Source organism: Accipiter gentilis, chromosome 2 (assembly GCF_929443795.1).
Source record: "Accipiter gentilis chromosome 2, bAccGen1.1, whole genome shotgun sequence".
Taxonomy (NCBI): domain Eukaryota; kingdom Metazoa; phylum Chordata; class Aves; order Accipitriformes; family Accipitridae; genus Astur; species Astur gentilis.
The window spans coordinates 18,345,131-18,362,697 of NC_064881.1; the positions used below are offsets into that span (position 1 = coordinate 18,345,131).

Consider the following 17,567-nt stretch of genomic DNA (forward strand, 5'->3'; position numbering starts at 1 on the left):
TCCTCGAAACCAGAGCCAGGGAAGTGGCAGCAGCACTCGCCCACAGCGAAGGGAAAGGAGCGGTGCGGTGGAAGACCTCCCTCCAGGCCGCACGCCACGCCAACGTGAAAACACAGCTGCTGGCTGACAAAAACTAAGGGACAGCCATCAGCGAAAACGGCCTCCAGATCCAATTCGAGTTAACACTAACCCTTTTTTTTTTGCATTATATTAACAGCATATCGATGCCATTAAGAGTATCCAGAAGCCTGCAATTCAGAATTCAACGCCTTATACTCATTTACCAGACCTGTAAGCTATGACCACGCTACTAACAACATTCAGCTGGAGAGTCCCAGAAGACTAAGGAAATAAAGTGCTATACACTTAAAAATCCATCAAAATAGGAAAATCCAAATGCTTTTGTTCAGCTTTTTTCTTGTGACATAAATAATCAATAAACATTGTGACTCTAATCCAGTACTTTTGATATATTCCTTGGAGAAAGTATGGACTAATTACCTTGATAGGTAACTCTTGGACCATACAGTAATGTGCAGTAAGAATACTTCAGTCACACAATACCTGCAAAATCTGATTACATGTGGTAACAGGCAATCAGCACAATACAAAGTATTAAATGCAATGTGATACAGAAGCTTGCTCCCAAAATGGAACAATAAAACTGTTTGTACAGACAACCATCAGTAGAAGAGGTGACATAGGGTTACCTAAACACAGTCAATCTCTAAACAAAAAAGTCTGTGGTCGGCCCCTTACAGCTATCCAAATTGTCTGTGATTACAAGTATACCTCAAACTGTATTATACTAGTGCTCCTGCACAAAGAGTAAATCATCATAGATATCATCCTTGTATTAACGCACACTGCTGAAACCCATCAGGGAAACATTTTACAAAACGTCAACAGGTAAGCCTGAAGTCACAGAGCTGATATTCTCAGTGGGAGCAAACGGAAAAATTCATACTCTCCAGCCTACTGGAGTCTAAATATGTCTTGAACCGTGTACTGGATGAAAACAGGATCAAGAGGAGTTACACAGAGAGAGTGGTCTTCAAACGAAATGGGACATTACTTGTATTTTCCACCCAAGAATGAAGTTAAAATGAATAATAAGAATTGAGAATTAAAGAGCAAAAATGCATCTCAAGATGAAAAGCTATGCAAATAACTATATACTGATGGCTAAACATTTTTCCATCAAAAGTACTTTTGCCATCAAACTCAGATTAATAAAAATGATACCTGTTCCCCAACTGGTTTCACAATGGAAAAGAAACCCTGGGGGTTTTTTTCCCTAATTGGTTTAGTGACTTAAGAAATGTTTAATAGAAGACATGCATTTTCATTATTTCAGATTACTTGAATAAATTTGGTACAAAAATCCCAAGAGGACTTGTTATCTGTCTAAAGATGAAAAAGCTTTAGAGATCTCATCCCGCTCCCATTCAATATCAGGTGTACCTCTTTATCTTCAGGAGGAATAAGAGTGTGCCATAGTCAGTTGTGATTTATTAACTTTTCTGGAAAGCTTTTCTGAATCTAATGTTCATTAGATGCATGACTTGAGAACCACAAGACCAAGGCAGCAGTAACCCATCATGACTCTGGCCTCCATAAGCACAAAAGCATTAGTATTAATTAAACGCCTCCAGACCTTCCTTTCTGCTCTGACTGCGCTTGCTCTAGAGCTAATTGCTTCTCTCCTCCAGCACACGCTTATGGTGCCTGCCCTGCTGCATAGCAGCCAACTTCATGTTTTCTAAACGGGATGAACAGCCTGCAGACAGTAACTCTGATTGCTTCAGATCTTTTCAGGGTGCCTCGTAAGACAGTTGAAATGTTTTATGCAGACTAAGTGATCTTAGTTTTTCTTCATCTGAATTTTTCATATTAGGAAATGAGCTGAATTATAAAACTCAAAATCTCCTTGGCCTTTCTAAAGCAACTGCAGCAATTAGAAAGATTAATAGAAAGGTCTTGATTGCAGCTGACATTAAAATTGTGAAACATTAACATTTCCAGCTGGAGAGAAGGACTTAGTTAATATAAAGATTAAGAAGTACTAAAGAGTCCAGGAGATACAAATGACAAATATGTTTATCAAAAAAACAGCTCTGAACCGATGACACTGACTTGTGCCCTATTATTACTTGCTTCACAATCCCACGTAAGAGGATTACTGTCTATTTTGGCACTATGTATAACAACAGTATACAGCACATCACTAAGGGGTTGTACAGAGGCTGCCTCGTATCATCACACCCACACATATATTCTTCAAGTCAAATCTCCCACATCAGAAAACCACCAGCTGTCAGTTCCCTGAGCTCCACACTGTTTTGTTACTCAAGAAAATGAGGGTAAAAAAGCAAAAAAATCAGCAAGTCTTTCGTTTTCAATTTAACAGGAGTGCAATGCAGCCTAAATTAAGGGCAGAATTGTTGTATTATTTTTCAGTCTTCTGCATACAAAAATAACCACGCTGCTCCTTGCACTCCATATCCTGATTCAGTAGAAAAGCAGCAGACAGCAGTCCTAAGAGCATCCAGGGACTCTCTGAGACAGTCACAAGGGTTACGCTACCATCTCTTCTAATGCTATGCTACTAATTCTTCTATTATTTCCGGACAGGCCATGCAAACTGGGATTAATCCAGCACTAGAATAGTTGCCTGGCCCAGCAGTTGTACTTTGGAGAAATCCTAATGCTCAGACAACAAAATAACTGATCGGAGCATCTTATTAAACTAGACAAGGGAAATTCACTACATTCCTAATATACTACACCATTTTTTTCCTGTCAGGCACAATTCAAACAAAAAGCAGATGGCACATAGTGTAGGATGCCTATCTGCTAATATAAACCTCATGGCTATCAAACTCTTCTACCACTACCATTCAGTAGTCCTCTCACTGTCTGGGCCAGTTACATCTTCTCCTACAGGAAAGTTGTCAACCTTGACCCAACAGTTAGTAAAAGATTTCAGTATGCCAGCTTGGGCAAACAATGAGATGTTATTTCTCACATACCCTGAAACTGTGACATATAATAAATCCCTTCTTTAGGGTATAAATACAAGATAGGTATAAATACACAGTACAGCTCTGAGAATTAAAACCTGGGGTTTTCTTGAAAGCATTGCACTGCATCAGACCCATGGTAAGCTCTTCTTTTTGTAGGCTTTAAATTTGGAGTGCGGGGATGCAGGGGATGATGAAGAGGGGAATAAGGACGAAGGGAAGTTAATTATAGATGTATCTGATCATGAACAGCTCACTTTTACCTTATCCGAATACTTAAAATATTACTACTTACCCAAAGGAGTAATAGCTGCTCTAACGACATCAGTGTAGGAACTCTTAAAATTGTATTAGTTCATATATTCCTCTATTTTTCTCTGGTAAATTGAATCTCTTGCCCTTATTGTAGGCTGAGAAGGCACATATGTACCCAAGGCTTCTGATTCACCAGATTTCAAAGCTTTTTTCAATTCCTTTCCCATTATCTGGCCTGGCAAATACCAGTCAACCAGTTTTACGTCATTTCTCATAGAAGGCTGATCTTTTAATTATTACAAAGGCGTGGGTGCAGTAGCCTTACCCACTCTTTATTTTGCCTTTCAAGGCAAAATGCCTCCCTACTTGCTCTGTCCTACTTGCTTCTGAGTGTCCAAAGCTAATGCAATTACCTGTAAACTCAATAAGCACAATAAATGTCCACATCCAAGCAAAAATCAATTGCTAATATCAAGTAAGGCAAGAAGCAAAAGCTAATGAGGAACAATCTTTTTTTTGTACTTTTGCATAGGCTCAGTCGCAGAAGTACTCCTAAATGCACAGGGCACTCTTTTAGAAATGCTCATCTTCCTTCTCCCAGAGCTTCTGGAGAAGCCATGGGAGTAAACATGGATACCATTGCCTACTTTGCTTCTGAAAATTGCCAAAGCAATTCATACTGGCCAGCTACATCTTTGCCATTATAATCACCATCCCATTAAAATATTCAGTCACTGAGGTCAATGAATATACAGAGCTTCCACATATCAGAAGAGTGCTATTGCTACTTAGGAACTATAATTTACAGTACAGCTCTTCCTTCAAGCATTAATTCAGTCCTGAGCTATGCTTTTGAAAAATTATTTACAGTATGGCATTACTGTGATGTAGCGCTGAGTTCAGAGCCTTTTTACTCTCCTTGTGTAACAGGACTAATATTCCTCCAATAACACAATGCAGGTGTGGTAACAAACTAACACCCACCTTGTTTCAGACAACCCCAAAATCCCAGTTCCTTCCCTCAGGCATGCTATTAGCAGAAGAAACATAGTTTTCTGAAATTCCTATTTTAGGGCAATTATATAACTTAGCAGATAAATGCCTGAATTTGTGTGCATCAGCACTACCATATTGCAGACTCAAAAGCTCATGTTTTATCTATATTCCCCCACGACTATAAAGTTTCCCTAGGGATACCCTCACTATTTCTGTCACTAGACAGCTGTATTAAATCAAGTTGATACAAATCGCCCATCATGTTTACAGCAATTACAGACTCTAATATTATGTAGTGGTCTTCCGTGAATTTTTTACTTTTTGAAATGGGAGGGTTATTACTGAAGCTATTTGTACTCCAGAGGGTTACACACTATCAAACCTCTTTTTCACTCACTGGGATGAAGTAAAAAATGGAAACATAAATTCAGATTAAAAATCGTGAAGTGGCAAACTGTTTTGTTGTTATTTTTTTCAAACTACAGTTACTGAAATGGCAGAGATCGATGAATGGCGTGGAGAGCCATGTTGGGCCAAAGTGGGAAATGCAGGGCAAAGGGGAAGAAAAGCATGGGCAGAAGCAAAGCTTCTCTGTTCCCTCCATCTCCAAAATGCCCTGGCCTTGCCAGGGGCTTTCCTGGACTCCACAGACAGTTACACCAGCATCTTCAGCCCTTCCCATGGACTCCACCTGGAAGTGGACCCAGCAGGCGCCCCCGGGCCCAGAGCCCCTTCTGGCTCTGCCCCCGCCACCTCAGACTGCACCAAACAGGCACTGCCCATCCCACACCACTGGCACAAAACTTCCCCTTCTCCTTCACCTTTCCCCGTTTTTCTTCAGCTGAAAAATCCCACCTAACCAGCAACCTCAGGGTATTCTGCTCATGAATTTTACACGGTTTTGACCTCTGAGCCTAGGAGCTGATTCCTTTGGGACCTTTGATGGAAAAGGCAGTGTTTTCAGTTGTCTTACACATAGCAAAACCTACCTACCGAGTCAACAGCTCAGCTGAATACAGCAATTTCTCTTTAAGTCCAGGGAAAGCTTAACACGCAGCAACATCAGATAGTATCTTACAGAGTATTTCCTTTAGATATTTTTAGACGCAAATGAGGCTTGCTTGACACATTCTGTTTGAGTAATTACAGGTTAGCAGCCACCACAGCATGTTCACAACTATTTCCCTATCTACTTTGGTTTATCTAGAAAAACACATTACTTAAAATTACTTCTGGGGAGCTCAGGTATTCAGATTTTAATCTAACCAGGGACTGAAAAAAAAAAAAGAGAAGCAGGAACCAAAGTGTGATTGAGAGCACTTGACTTAAGGAGCACACGGCACCCTTGAGTGCCCACATGACACCTGAAGTCAACTGCTGTGAACAAATCTGTGACAAACACTGGAGTAAACTACAGCTTGAGTATGAAACAGCAAGTCAGAAGATATCAGAAGATACACTCAGCCTATATATGGATTATGTGAAATATTCTGACTCTAGAGGACAGCTTAATTAATCCAAAAGGGAAAGGATATGACCACGGGAGAATCCATCCAGGATCTACTTTTTACCATTTAGAAGAGGCTGATAGAAAACAGACAGATAAATATGTAAAGTAGTTGCTAATTTACAAAAGCTTACTAAATTCAAACAACTGAAGAGCTGGTAGCTGGTTTCACAGCAGCACTGGATTTTTAAGAAAATCAATGCTGAGACACTCCTGAGGCTTTCATTCTAATGCTGTAAGCACTAAAGATAAAAGGCACAGAGGGTAACCATCAGATAGAGGTCCTGCTGTATATTGTGCAATGCAAACAAAGTGTTAACATCAATACATGCAAGGAAATAAATGGGAGCACCCAAAAAATATCCCAGCAAGCTAACGAAAAGAAAGCAAGCTGCTGAAAAGAAACCTGCATTGAAAATAGAGAAGAGAATCAAAAGAGGAACACCACAGGACCATACAATTAGCAGACATGCAGTACTGCTTTGCACATACTTCACCTGATACGGTTGAGGTTTATTTTCTTTGAGTAATTTTCATATCCACTTGTTCAAATTGCAAGTAAAAACATACATGTTTTTTTCTGACTGCAGCTCCTCCAAACTCACCATAAAATGTAATTCATACCAGAGTACGATGTTCTTCACTGGTGTAATTTGCCTTTGCTGCCAAGTAAGCTGTTTACCTACATGAGAATTACTGCTTTCAGATTAGACTATCGGATCTAATGGCAGCATAAAATAGCACTCAAGTTTCTGCGTTCACACTTCCTAATTCCTCAGGTAAGAACAAATTCTCTGTGGCAGAAGAGAAGGGAAGAGGGAAGACCCGGCTTCATTACCTCTCCCATTAACGCCATTCAGTGTGTCTAAATTTCTGGCCTTGTGACAGCACAACAGATGCCCAAACTCCCAACTGTTCAGCAGCAAAGCAGGACACAGCCCATACTTCTTTGTGCTGACGGATGTTGACTTATTCTTTCCCATCATGGGAAATGTCCTATTTTTTTCTGGGCACTTGGAAGGAGTTGGGGTACAGATCCAGCTGACTCAAGTGAAATTAGCTAGCATGCACACTGCAGAGTTGTCTGCTGTCATAACCTTGCTAGCTCCAGCCCATGTGACCAAATAGTCCAACTGAGCCCTGCTAAAAGCACCACGGTGCTCGAATAAGAGCATGGACACCAGGACTCAGAAGACCAACAGAGTTGTTTGCTCCTTGTGCAGAGCCATCACTTCTAGAGGTTCCCCAGAGGAAAACATTCCCCTCTTCTGACTGTGCCCTTCAGTGCCTTTGGATTATAGCCCTAACGACTCCCAGCACCCCACATAGCTGTTGAGGGGGGCTGCAGAGGCACCCTTGGACTTGGAGCTGAAATTTTAATGGCTCTGGCAATGATTCACAGGAAGGCAGGTGATCGGTTCGCCCTGCCCTCAGTCCATGTGGCACCATCCCATCCATCAGCAGCGCGAGACAGAGCTAACACTTACTTTGACCCCTACAGTCAACAGAGGCAACAACTGCCAGAAGGGATCAGTTGAAGTATGTGCCGTTTTTGGATGGTAACTTCTCAACTGTTTTCAAAAGAAATGGGAAAGGCATGTAAAAACAACAAAAAAAAAGGAAAACTGAGTTCATGCTTCCAGAGAAACAAGGGTTTTAAAAGTGCGCTCAGGGTGAAAAAGACTTAAAATAGGACCAAAAAGAGAGCACGAGACTAAAGAGTCTAATATGATTGAGTTACTTTTCTGCTGTTTTAAAATCCATGGATGAAATCCATTCACCTACTTTAAAAATCAGAATTCTTAGATGCTGGCCTTCAGGATGAAACGGCAGGTCGAGCCTCATTTATATAATTGCCCGTGTTCCCTGCACAGCCAAGACAGAAACCTCTGTGTCTTTGAATGATGGTAGAGAGAAATCCAGTCTCCTCTCCTTTGACTGCATAAGCACTTTCACAGCGATTAAGTCCTCCCAGGTGAGGCAGCCACTGAATGAAAGTTAAGGGAAAATGCATGAAACACAAAGCATCTCTAATCCACTTGCAACAGGAGTAGTTACGGTGACCCTTTACAAAACAGTCAGGGTATCCAGCAGACAGCTAAAGTTTCCAGCCCCGGGGTAATCAGACACTAGATCCCAAGCCTTCAGTTCCTGGGAGAAGGTACAAACAAGCTGTTACTTAAAGGCCACTTTCACATCTAAGGTTCCAAGCTTCTCCAGGGACCACAGCAGGTTCAGACACTTGTCTGCCCAAACCAGCCCTGCCGCAGAGCTTACCAGAGAAGAAAGGAGCTGCTCTCCAAGAAAACACCATTCCCAAGCTTGAGCATTGAAAAGGGCACTGTTGGCCTCAGAAACAAAATGCCAAACATTTTGACAAATGCTAAGCAAGGAAAACAACTGGGCCTGGGACTTCAGTGAGTTCTATGCCCCTGGATCCAACCCAGTTTTAATCCTTTAATATAAAAGGAAAGAGAGAATCAGGGGAGTATGTGCATAAGTCTCTGCTTGCTCCCAAGAAGGGCAAAGCACATTTTGTCAGTTACTTCAAGCGATGCTTTGTCAATACAGCTGCTTGTGAACAACGACATAGCTCATGGCAAGGACACAAGGGGAGAGATGCAGAAACCATCCCTAAGGGGCATGACACTGGCAGGGCAAGTGAAGGTATATCACTCATGACATTAAATCCTGCAGGCAGAAAACTTCAGAGGAAAGGCTGTCCCCACCTTTCACTGAACTCATTGTACACACACACTGCTTACATAGACACAGAACTCCACCTTCTCTAAATGCCTAAGAAAATGATATCTAGGATTACCCTATGAAAAAAAAACCCATATCGGTCCAGCTATGGAGAAGGAGACTAAAGTGGCAAAGAAAAAAATTTATCTTTCTCTTTCCTCAGCTATAAGAAAGGGCAATAAAACTGCACAGTACTACTTCAAATAATTACTAGGAACCATGCCTGCTGCCTGGTCAGCGTTTTAACAAAAAAGATGTTACAGAAATGCCAGAGAAGCACAACACTGAACCCCCTGAGTGCTAAATCATCCGTGTGGGGAAAACAATATAATCCATATGGACAAACAGACCCACAGTCACTTCACCTGCACCCCAAGATGCTCTCTACACCCAGCAGAGAGCACAGTACGCTCAGCCTGCAGCTAGCTCTGCGCGGCTGAGTGTGCAAACAAAGCAAGCACGTGTTTGTACAAAAAAGACTGCCGACGGGCCAAGTTTTAGTGTTAGCCTATGCATAAACCAAGATGTAGCTTTCACTCAGACAAACTAAAATCCTGTATTTGAGGAATAAGCTCAGCACACTGCTCTTCTACAAGGGAAATACAGCAAGCAATAAAAAATGCTGGGGAACATGCCCTTTTGCTTCAATCTTTGATTCATGAAGTCCTGCTTCCTCACAGGCAAGGTACTATGTCTGCAGGGTTTACCAACTACAGGGACCAATGCTGAGAAAACCCTGTAGCAAACTAGCCTTTTCGGGTATCGGGTAGCAGGAAGCGCTTTCAATGTAAACCACAAGTGGTCATAGGCTGAATGATGACACTAAAATGAAATGCTGGTCAGCCGTTTCACGGCTTCCAGATGGTCCCTCCTGTTCAGCTAGAAAGTTGATCCTGCCTTGGAAAACCTCAGTGATCTTGCAGCATCCATACAGAGGACCTGATGCCCTCGGCAGGCTCCAGCTCCTGTCCCCAAGTGGCATGCATAACCCCAGAAGCGGCCAGACCAAAACGAATCGATCGAAGCAGCACAAAAATCCGGTGCTTCCCGTGCCAACATCCAGGCAACGGCATGTTATGGAGGCCCAGCTTGTTCCGCAGCTGGACTCTGCCCCGGGACCCAGCAGGCAGAGGTGGTGGGTTTCTGATGGCGTACATGAAGCTACTCCTCCTGCCCCCTCCTTCCAGGTGGGACGTGGATATAGGGGTAGATTTGACCAGAAATACAATAAATACAATTGACATACATACACGTATAGAAGCTTTGGGGAAGACTGTAAAAGACATGAGGGGTACCCAGAGCATCCAGCTGTACAACACTGGTAAGAAGGGGATTCCCAAGCAGAATATAGTCACAGTGAAATGGTTTACCTAATGCTAGAAACAGCAACCCACAAATGATCCTCATGAAAACAAAGCCAGAGTCCAAAATATTTTTGAAACTAGTTTAAATATTTATTCTTTTTCCATGTTAGGAAAGGATTTTACTCCCCTGGCTGTCAAGCCATTATCTGTACCAACCCCATTTACACAGGTTTATCCAATTTTTACCTCGTATCTCATAAAAGCTTTATCCTTGCATTTTGTAATTATGGTTTGTTCCCAAAACTATGGAGAGTCTGCATGAAATTAAACTGACTTAGATCCTTTTCTCATATCATATCCTAACCAGCCTATAGCATTCGGGAAACTGAAATAAAACATCCTTAGCACAATGACTAATTCACCCACTAGTCATTTTCGAGGGTACTGGTGAAAGCCATTCCTGAATGCTAAAATATTTTCTTTAATGCAATATTTCTGTAAAACCTAATATTGCCTCTCTATGCATGAATTTTCAAAGTAAATTCCTTTTTTATTACAATACTCACTTGCAAAAGAAGCAAGATATTTTAAAATTATTCAGGCACTGTAATGCCACTAATAAAACTTCCCTTTCCAAGAGCCACAGTTAATTTTAAGGAACTACTATTAAAATTCATGATACAATCACAAGGTAAACTCACATTCAAAACAAACTATTGAATCCCTACAAAGAGCCCACAGTGTTCAGAAAAAAACAGTGTTTTAAGCGCTAGAACTTGACAAGTAGCAGAAACACCATCAAGAGTACAAAACAAGACTCGTGAAGTCCAGTTTGACTTCAAGACAAATTGCAATTTAATTAATTAATTAATTAAAAGCAGAACCTGCACACATCGGACAGCTGATGACAGCCATGCTATGGTACAGCTGAGCACAGAAGGGAAAGACTTTTGGAGAGGACAAAGACAACTTAGTGATTGCCCAGTTTTTACAGAAATTGTGTAACTTCCATTTTGGATTATCTGTGATTAAGGGAGCCAGTTCTTATATTTCCTAGGGTCCTGTTACAATCACAACTTGTTTCCAAGCCTGACATCATACATTTTCTAACAGTTAGCATCAGGGCATCAAAGTACCACCAGGTTCAAGGGGCAGGAGGACCTGGAGGTGGCACTGCCTTCACAAGGAAGAAACATCCCGCAGAAGAGTGAGCTCGCACATTGCTATGCAGGCAGCCCAAATACACATCCCTGCTTGGCACCTTTGTCCTACTAAAAATGACATACCACCTTGTAAACTGGCACCACGCCACCTTGACAGATGGACTTAAGTGTAGGCAGCCAAGAGACTATGTATAAGCATCAAATATGTTTTTTGAGAGCAGGACTTCCAGCCAGGAATGTTAAAACAGCTGTCCACATTGAGCTTGCATGCCTACACTTAAGAGGATATGCTATTGCCACTCGAGCCCTGAGCTGGATTAACTTGGAAAATAAATAAAATAGCTTCCACAGCCACATAAGGTGAGTTTTTGCAGAATCAGGATTAGTGATACTCGGGGGGGGGGCTTTACTGACCTAATATTAGTGGGCACACTCGCGGGGTTGAAGAGCTCCTCAGTTCTGCAGCTCGGTGGGAACTTTATCATGTGCATGCTTGTAAACAAATGTTTCTCATCTGAACACTTTTATATTATGTTACCTTTCTTTGGAAGAAAAACATAGAATGCAATACCAGCATGATTACGAACAAACACGTTAGTGGTGACCTTCCACTTTGTGTTAATACTTTTTTTTTTAAATTAACTGTCCTCATGTATCTGTGTGACTGGGATCTGTTTCACCAGGCTTTCTCCTCTTTTGAAAACTTCAACTCCCATGGCCCGCTCCAAGACTTTTTCTTAGCTCATGCCTACATGCATACATACATTTTACATTTTGACATCATTTGCATAGCTTGCCCCAGTAATAAAGTCATACTGCCTTGAGAAACAGGCATTGCATAAGGCAAGATGTCTGGTGGCTGGCCTGCAGAGCCATGCCCTGGCCACTTCTATTCCATCCCCATGCCCAGCTGGGCTGCCCGCTGCCCACAAATCCCTCTCCTTCTCAAGGACATGAAACATTCCAAACCACTGAGAAGCTCCAAAAGAACATGTTTGCTCACATCAACGTACCAAACAATGCTCTTTTTCTTTTCTTCCACGGAACTCAGCTTTTAATCCTGCCTGTCAAAAAGTCATTGGCCTAAGTCTAAAGCGAAGTAAATATTCAAACCTGAACAAGTTAAAAGTTTCCTCAGAATTTCACACTGTTTAAAAAAGATAATACCAAGATTTCCACTGGCAAGCAACTTTCCTTTCAGTCCCAAGAAACTTAAAGACTGAAAGGTACATTTTACTCGATGTTTAAACATGCTTTGTGTTCATTTTAATTCTTCTCCCTGTGGACACAATCAGATTGCAGGCATAAATTTTTCATGTACACTGTAGCTGGGTACCTCATCTTTACTCTTCCAAATCACTACATATGAACTTCAACTCTACAAGGGTACCCCCCGGTATAGATCAAAGCTGCCTTCAGCACCTGGCATGTACGGGGTCACACAGAGTCTTCCAACAGCTGCTGGTGTCTTATACCTTTGTTAACTTTAAGGCTGATCTTTGATGCAATTAGAAGTTACCTGAGTCACTTTATTACAATTTCCTGTGCTCGAAGCGTTTCAGCGGTAGGCATCGTTTCTCCTGCACAGTGAGGATTTCCGACCACTGACCTTGCTTCCCCTTTTGGCGAAGACTTCTTCCTCCTCTCACATCGTTCATCTCTTTTACCCTTCATTCCTCACCTACATACTTTCCATTTCATTTTTTCCCATGTTTTTGAGGACTGTATGAAATCATCTATTTGCGAAAGTTTCAGCTCCCCTCTCTGCCGCTCCGAACTACAATTACTAACCTCAGCAACAAGATGCTTTGCTTTTTCATACTGCCAATAAAGTTGATTCTAGGTTAATCTAAATTTCCACACCACTTAACATTTCTCAGAGAGGAGGAAGAGAGGAAAAACACTTTGTCAAATATCTCACCCAGCAGATTAGCAATGCTGTGAGAACAATAGAAAAAACAGAGATAATACCTGTCCCTCCTTCCGAAAACCAACAGTGCCTCAGGCTTTCTCAAGACACCGCACATAGACCATACATGGCTTTAAAATGGTTCAGGGAACAGTCAAATTGCTGAAGAATAGTCAAAAGGAATAAAAATACTGATCCGTATCACTACTTTTGCTTGATAAACTAATTACACACACACACATACACACACCCCCGAGTGCATCCCTTTCATGCATGGCTATTTTACATGGAATGATTATCTCCACGGCTATCGTAAAGCTGAAGTAAATTGAACTGCAAATGGTAACGCTGAGCATCCAAAACCTCTTGGCAGCTCTTTCAGCCCCGTAAGTGCCTCTCCTTATTTGAAAAGAATTTTAAGGAGTACGTAAGGTTCATTTCTTACAGAATCATGTAAGATACTAGTGCAAAGTCAGAGGACAGTCAATCCTCTTATGCATTACATAAACTATCAAAAATGTATGGTGTTCAGTACCGTGTTCAAACTCCAAAAAAGTTTAGTAACTAGTTAGTTACCTGAGAAACCCCTTCCTCCCATCATAAGAACGACTACCAGGAAGACCTGTCTGTACCTGCTGAAACTGCCAGATGGGACTCTCATTTTGTTGCATCCCTTGAGCTCCTGCAACCGAGCTCTTAACCCTGAAGGTTTTACTTGCTGTTTCATCAACCGTTTTTTATCTGAGTTGCCAGATTCTTTATCAATGCCAGCCAAAATTCATTGCTAGTTAAATGAATGCTGGAAAAGTAAAACAAAGCATGCCAAAACCTCTCAAAGTGCTTATAAAACATTAATATTATAGATAGAGACTCTAGGCTAAAGGCATGCTGACCAAAATTTAGAAATACCTTGCTTCTGTATCAGTAAAAAGAAACTCGAAGGGGCAGGGCAACTTAAACGTTGCTTTCTGAAAAAGTCACCGGCTAAGGCCAAGTGCCGAAAAGCGTTAGAGAAGCCGACCTTCTGTGCCGTCCCGTTCCCCGTGCAGGAGGGTGCGAGTACAGCCACTTTTAGGCACGCTACCTCAGCTTCTCCAGTTACTGCTGTTCACCGCTCCACAAAACATTTTAAAGTAGTAAAGCGCGGCAATTTTACTTCAAAAGTTCACTTCAGAAGGAAAGCTTAGCACAAACGTTTTTCGGAAGGAACAGGGCAGAAGTACCTGTAACTGGTCCCTCAGAGAGATCTGGGGTTCAGCCTTCAAAGCACCCTGGTACTTTGATGCCTTACCTAGGTAAAGCGAGGCGTTTTCTTTCTTGACATTGTCATCTAGGTAGGTTGGTCCCAAGGTATAGATGGGTGTCGAGCCCATGCCAATGAGGATTTGGGCACAAATGAATAAAGCTACGTACAGAGAGTGGTCGTTTCCGCCGGAGTCCTTGACACAGGCCGGCGAGTCCCACTGCTCTTTGGCGGTGCCATTGCCAGTCACGCACAAGCCCTCGTTACTGACGGAGGAGTTCAATTCCTGGATCTGGTACGGCGGCGAGATGAAATGAGGTAAGGAGAAGAGCGCAGCCCCTAGGGCGATGAAAAACCCCCCTACAGCCAGCCAGAGCGGCCTCCGTCCGCGCCCCCCGAAGTAGCTGATGAAGACCACCACCACCAGGCTCCCGATGTCGAAGCAGCTGACCAGCAGCCCCGACTCGGAGCTCTTGAGGCTGTATCTCCGCTCGATGGTGGTGATGACGCTGCTCAGGTACCCGGAGACCATGAGGGACTGGATGAAGGTCAGGAAGCACATGCACACCAAGAAGAAGCGCGAGTCGGCCAGCACGGCCCGCAGGCACGCTCTGCCCGGGGGGCCCGCCAGCAGCAGCGGCGGCGGCGGCGGCGGCGGCGGGGGGCCCGGGGACACCCCTCGGCCGGGCGCCGCCGCCGCCTGGCCGCGCTCCGTCCTCCGGGGCAAGCTCCCGCTGCCGGCGGCGGCGGCGGCGGGGGACCGGCCAGCCCCGCCGGCGGCGGCGCCCCCGCCCCGGTCGTCCTCGGGAGCCGCTCCCGCGGCGGGGCTCGGCGGGGCGCCCCCGCCGCCGCCGCCGCCGCCCCCCCCGGCCGCCAGGGGGGAGCCGAGCGCGGCCCCGCGGCCCCGCGGCGCCGCCCCGCCGAGCGCCGGCAGGCTGCGGCACCGCGGCGCCTCCGCCCGGCCCGCCGCCGCCGGCCGCTCCGCCCCGGGGCGCCGCGGCGCCGGGGTCCCCGCCGAGGCCATGCTGGGTCCGGCCGCGGCCTCAGAGGAGCCCGGCCGGCTCCATCGCCGCCGTGCGTCGAGCGCGCTGAGGGGCCCGGCGGGAGCGCAGCATAGCGGGGAGGGGAGGAGGGAGGGGAGGGGGGTGGCCCTAGCCGCGGCCGCCGGCCGCCCCGCCGCACGTGTCAGCCAGAGTCCTTTGTGGCTCCATCCTCCCTCCGTCTCGCTCGAGGGGCCGCCCGCCCGCCGGGGCGCCCCCGCTGCCGGCGGCTCCTGCTCCCCGCCGCCGCATGCCCGCGGCGCCGCGCTCAGCAGCCGCCCGCCGGGGCCCCGCGGCCAGCCCGCCCGCCGCGGGGGAGCGCCGCCCGCCGCCGCCGCCGCTCCGCCGCCCGCATCCTCCTCGCTCCGCGCCGCCGACGCCGGTGACAGAGCTCCGGGAGGGGGGTGCTGCCGATCTGCGGGTCGGAGAGCAAACACGGGAGGTCAGCGGCGCCGAGCCCCAGCGCCCCCCACCCCCCCCCACCCCTTCCCCTCCCCGCCGCCCCGGCCTCTGCCCGCCCGACCCCGGGGTCTGCCTTGAGCTCGGGGAAGCGCCCGCCGCCCCCACGGGAGCCGGGTGGGGGGGTGCGGGGGGTCGCGGGAGCGCCCCGGGGGCCGCGACCTTGGGGACAGCACGTGGATTTACGTAAGAGCAGGGGCGGACATACACACGTCCGCGGGCCTCGGCCGGAGCGCGACCCTTTTATTCGGCGCCGGATGCGACAGCCAAAGGTCGCCGTGCCAAGCCTTTTATTTTCCAGCCTAAAAATAAACACGCTGAAATAAATACTCCGCTACAACTCGGCGGCCCGGGGAGCGGCAGCGGGCGGCGGAGAGGGGAACAAAGCCGATGCCGGGGCAGCGGCGTCGGGCACCCCGGGAGCCGGCACCCCGGCGCCGACCGCGCCGCCCCTGCTCGCCCGGGCGCCCCCCGTGCCCGCGGAGACGCGGGACCGCCGAGCAACGAGTGGTGCCCAGCCCAGCCCTGCCTACCCCGGCAGCGAAACACGCGTTTTGCCTCCTTTGTCCGCTTTTGTCTCCCCGCCGCCGCCGCCGCCTGCTCGGTGCGGCGGCGCGGAGGGGCGGGGGGAAGTAGCGGCAGCCCGGGCAACGGCGGCCCAGCGGCGGCTCTCCCCCCGCCCCCGGAGGGTGGGCAGCGGGCAGGGCGGGGGAGCCGGCGGGGCGCACCGACCGCCCTCCTCCCGGCCGCCGCGGAGAAGAAAGACAGGGCGGGGGGGGGGACTACTCACCGTGCCTGCGGCGCGGGGGGCGGCCGAGCCGGGGAGCCAGCCGGGCCCTGCGCCCCCGCCCCGCCTGTCACCCAACGCCCGGTCGCCCTCGGCCGCCTCCGCCTCCCCGGGCGGCGCGGCCGAGCGCAGGCGCGCCCGCCGCCGCCCGCCGCCGCCTGCGGGCCGGGCGATGCCGCCTGGCAGCCGCGTCCCCTCCGACCCTCCCCGAGCCGGGAGCGGGTCCCGGGCCGCCGGCGACCTGCGGCGGCAGGGCTGAGCGGCAGCCCGCGATGAACCGAGTTACGTCCCCTGGGGAGAGTTTACGGAGCCCCCGCGGGAGAGGGAGCCCCGCGGCGGGGCAGGCTTTGCCAGGGGCTGGCCGGTGCCTTTGCTCTCCTCCGGAGCCGCCGGGTGCTGCAGCTTCCCGGCCGTCGCCGAGAAAGTCAGCGGAGCGACGGGCGGGCACGCTTGTCAGCCCCAGGCGGCGTTTCGGATGCTTCGTGGTGTTGCATCGCCTTGTGTAAAAGGTCATGAAATACTCGGAAGACGAGACCTCGAATGCAGCGTCTGCTGAAAAGGGAGAAGAAAGAGCAAAGGGGTTTGTTGGGTTTTGGTTTGGGGGTTTTGGGGGGGGGGGGGAATAGAAAGCCAGGCCACCTGATGATCCATTTTGTCCAGGGTCTTGTCTACACAGTAAACCATCTCCGAAAGCGGGAAATGCGCACAAAACCTGGGAAAAGTAGTTTGGAGTTTACTTCTCACGCTTTCCTCTTAATCCCTTTTTCTCAGTTTGTGTAGTGTCATGAATCACACTGGTTTGTTCTCTCAAGTCGCCGTTTTTAAAGCCCTAGTACTAAAATAAGTCTAGATAGTCCTGGAAATGATTACATTTGTTGTGGCTTGATAGGGAGTGAACTGACGAGGTATTCCTCCCTTTGCCCTAAGTTTTACCATAGAATGATGCCAAGGAATACACCAAAGAACTATAATATCCTACACATTTCTGAATAGCTAGTGCTTTTCTGGCAGGATAGAGGATTTACCTTTGATTTGTTTCCCTTCCTTTAAAAAAGAAAGTGTTTAAGACTGAATGACTCACCGCATTTCTTTACTTACTTAGAATCTTGATCAATAAGGTAGTTTCATAGGACAGC

General features: G+C 47.1%; 1 protein-coding gene across 2 annotated transcripts in view; it reads right to left on the reverse strand.

The window, feature by feature from the left end:
• SLCO5A1 (solute carrier organic anion transporter family member 5A1) overlaps positions 1-16,514 on the reverse strand; it is a 76,972-nt gene extending 60,458 nt beyond the window's left edge. The window contains exons 1-2 of one of the 2 annotated variants that reach the window (XM_049824413.1): positions 16,435-16,514; positions 14,194-15,600 (exon numbers count right to left, since the gene is read on the reverse strand). In XM_049824413.1, coding sequence (XP_049680370.1) covers positions 14,194-15,169 — 976 coding nt within the window. In that variant the 5' untranslated portion in view covers positions 15,170-15,600; positions 16,435-16,514. Of the gene's footprint in view, positions 1-14,193; positions 15,601-16,177 lie in introns of both variants that reach the window. The other variant, XM_049824406.1, reaches the window with a different exon arrangement.
• Positions 16,515-17,567: the final 1,053 nt, after the last annotated feature.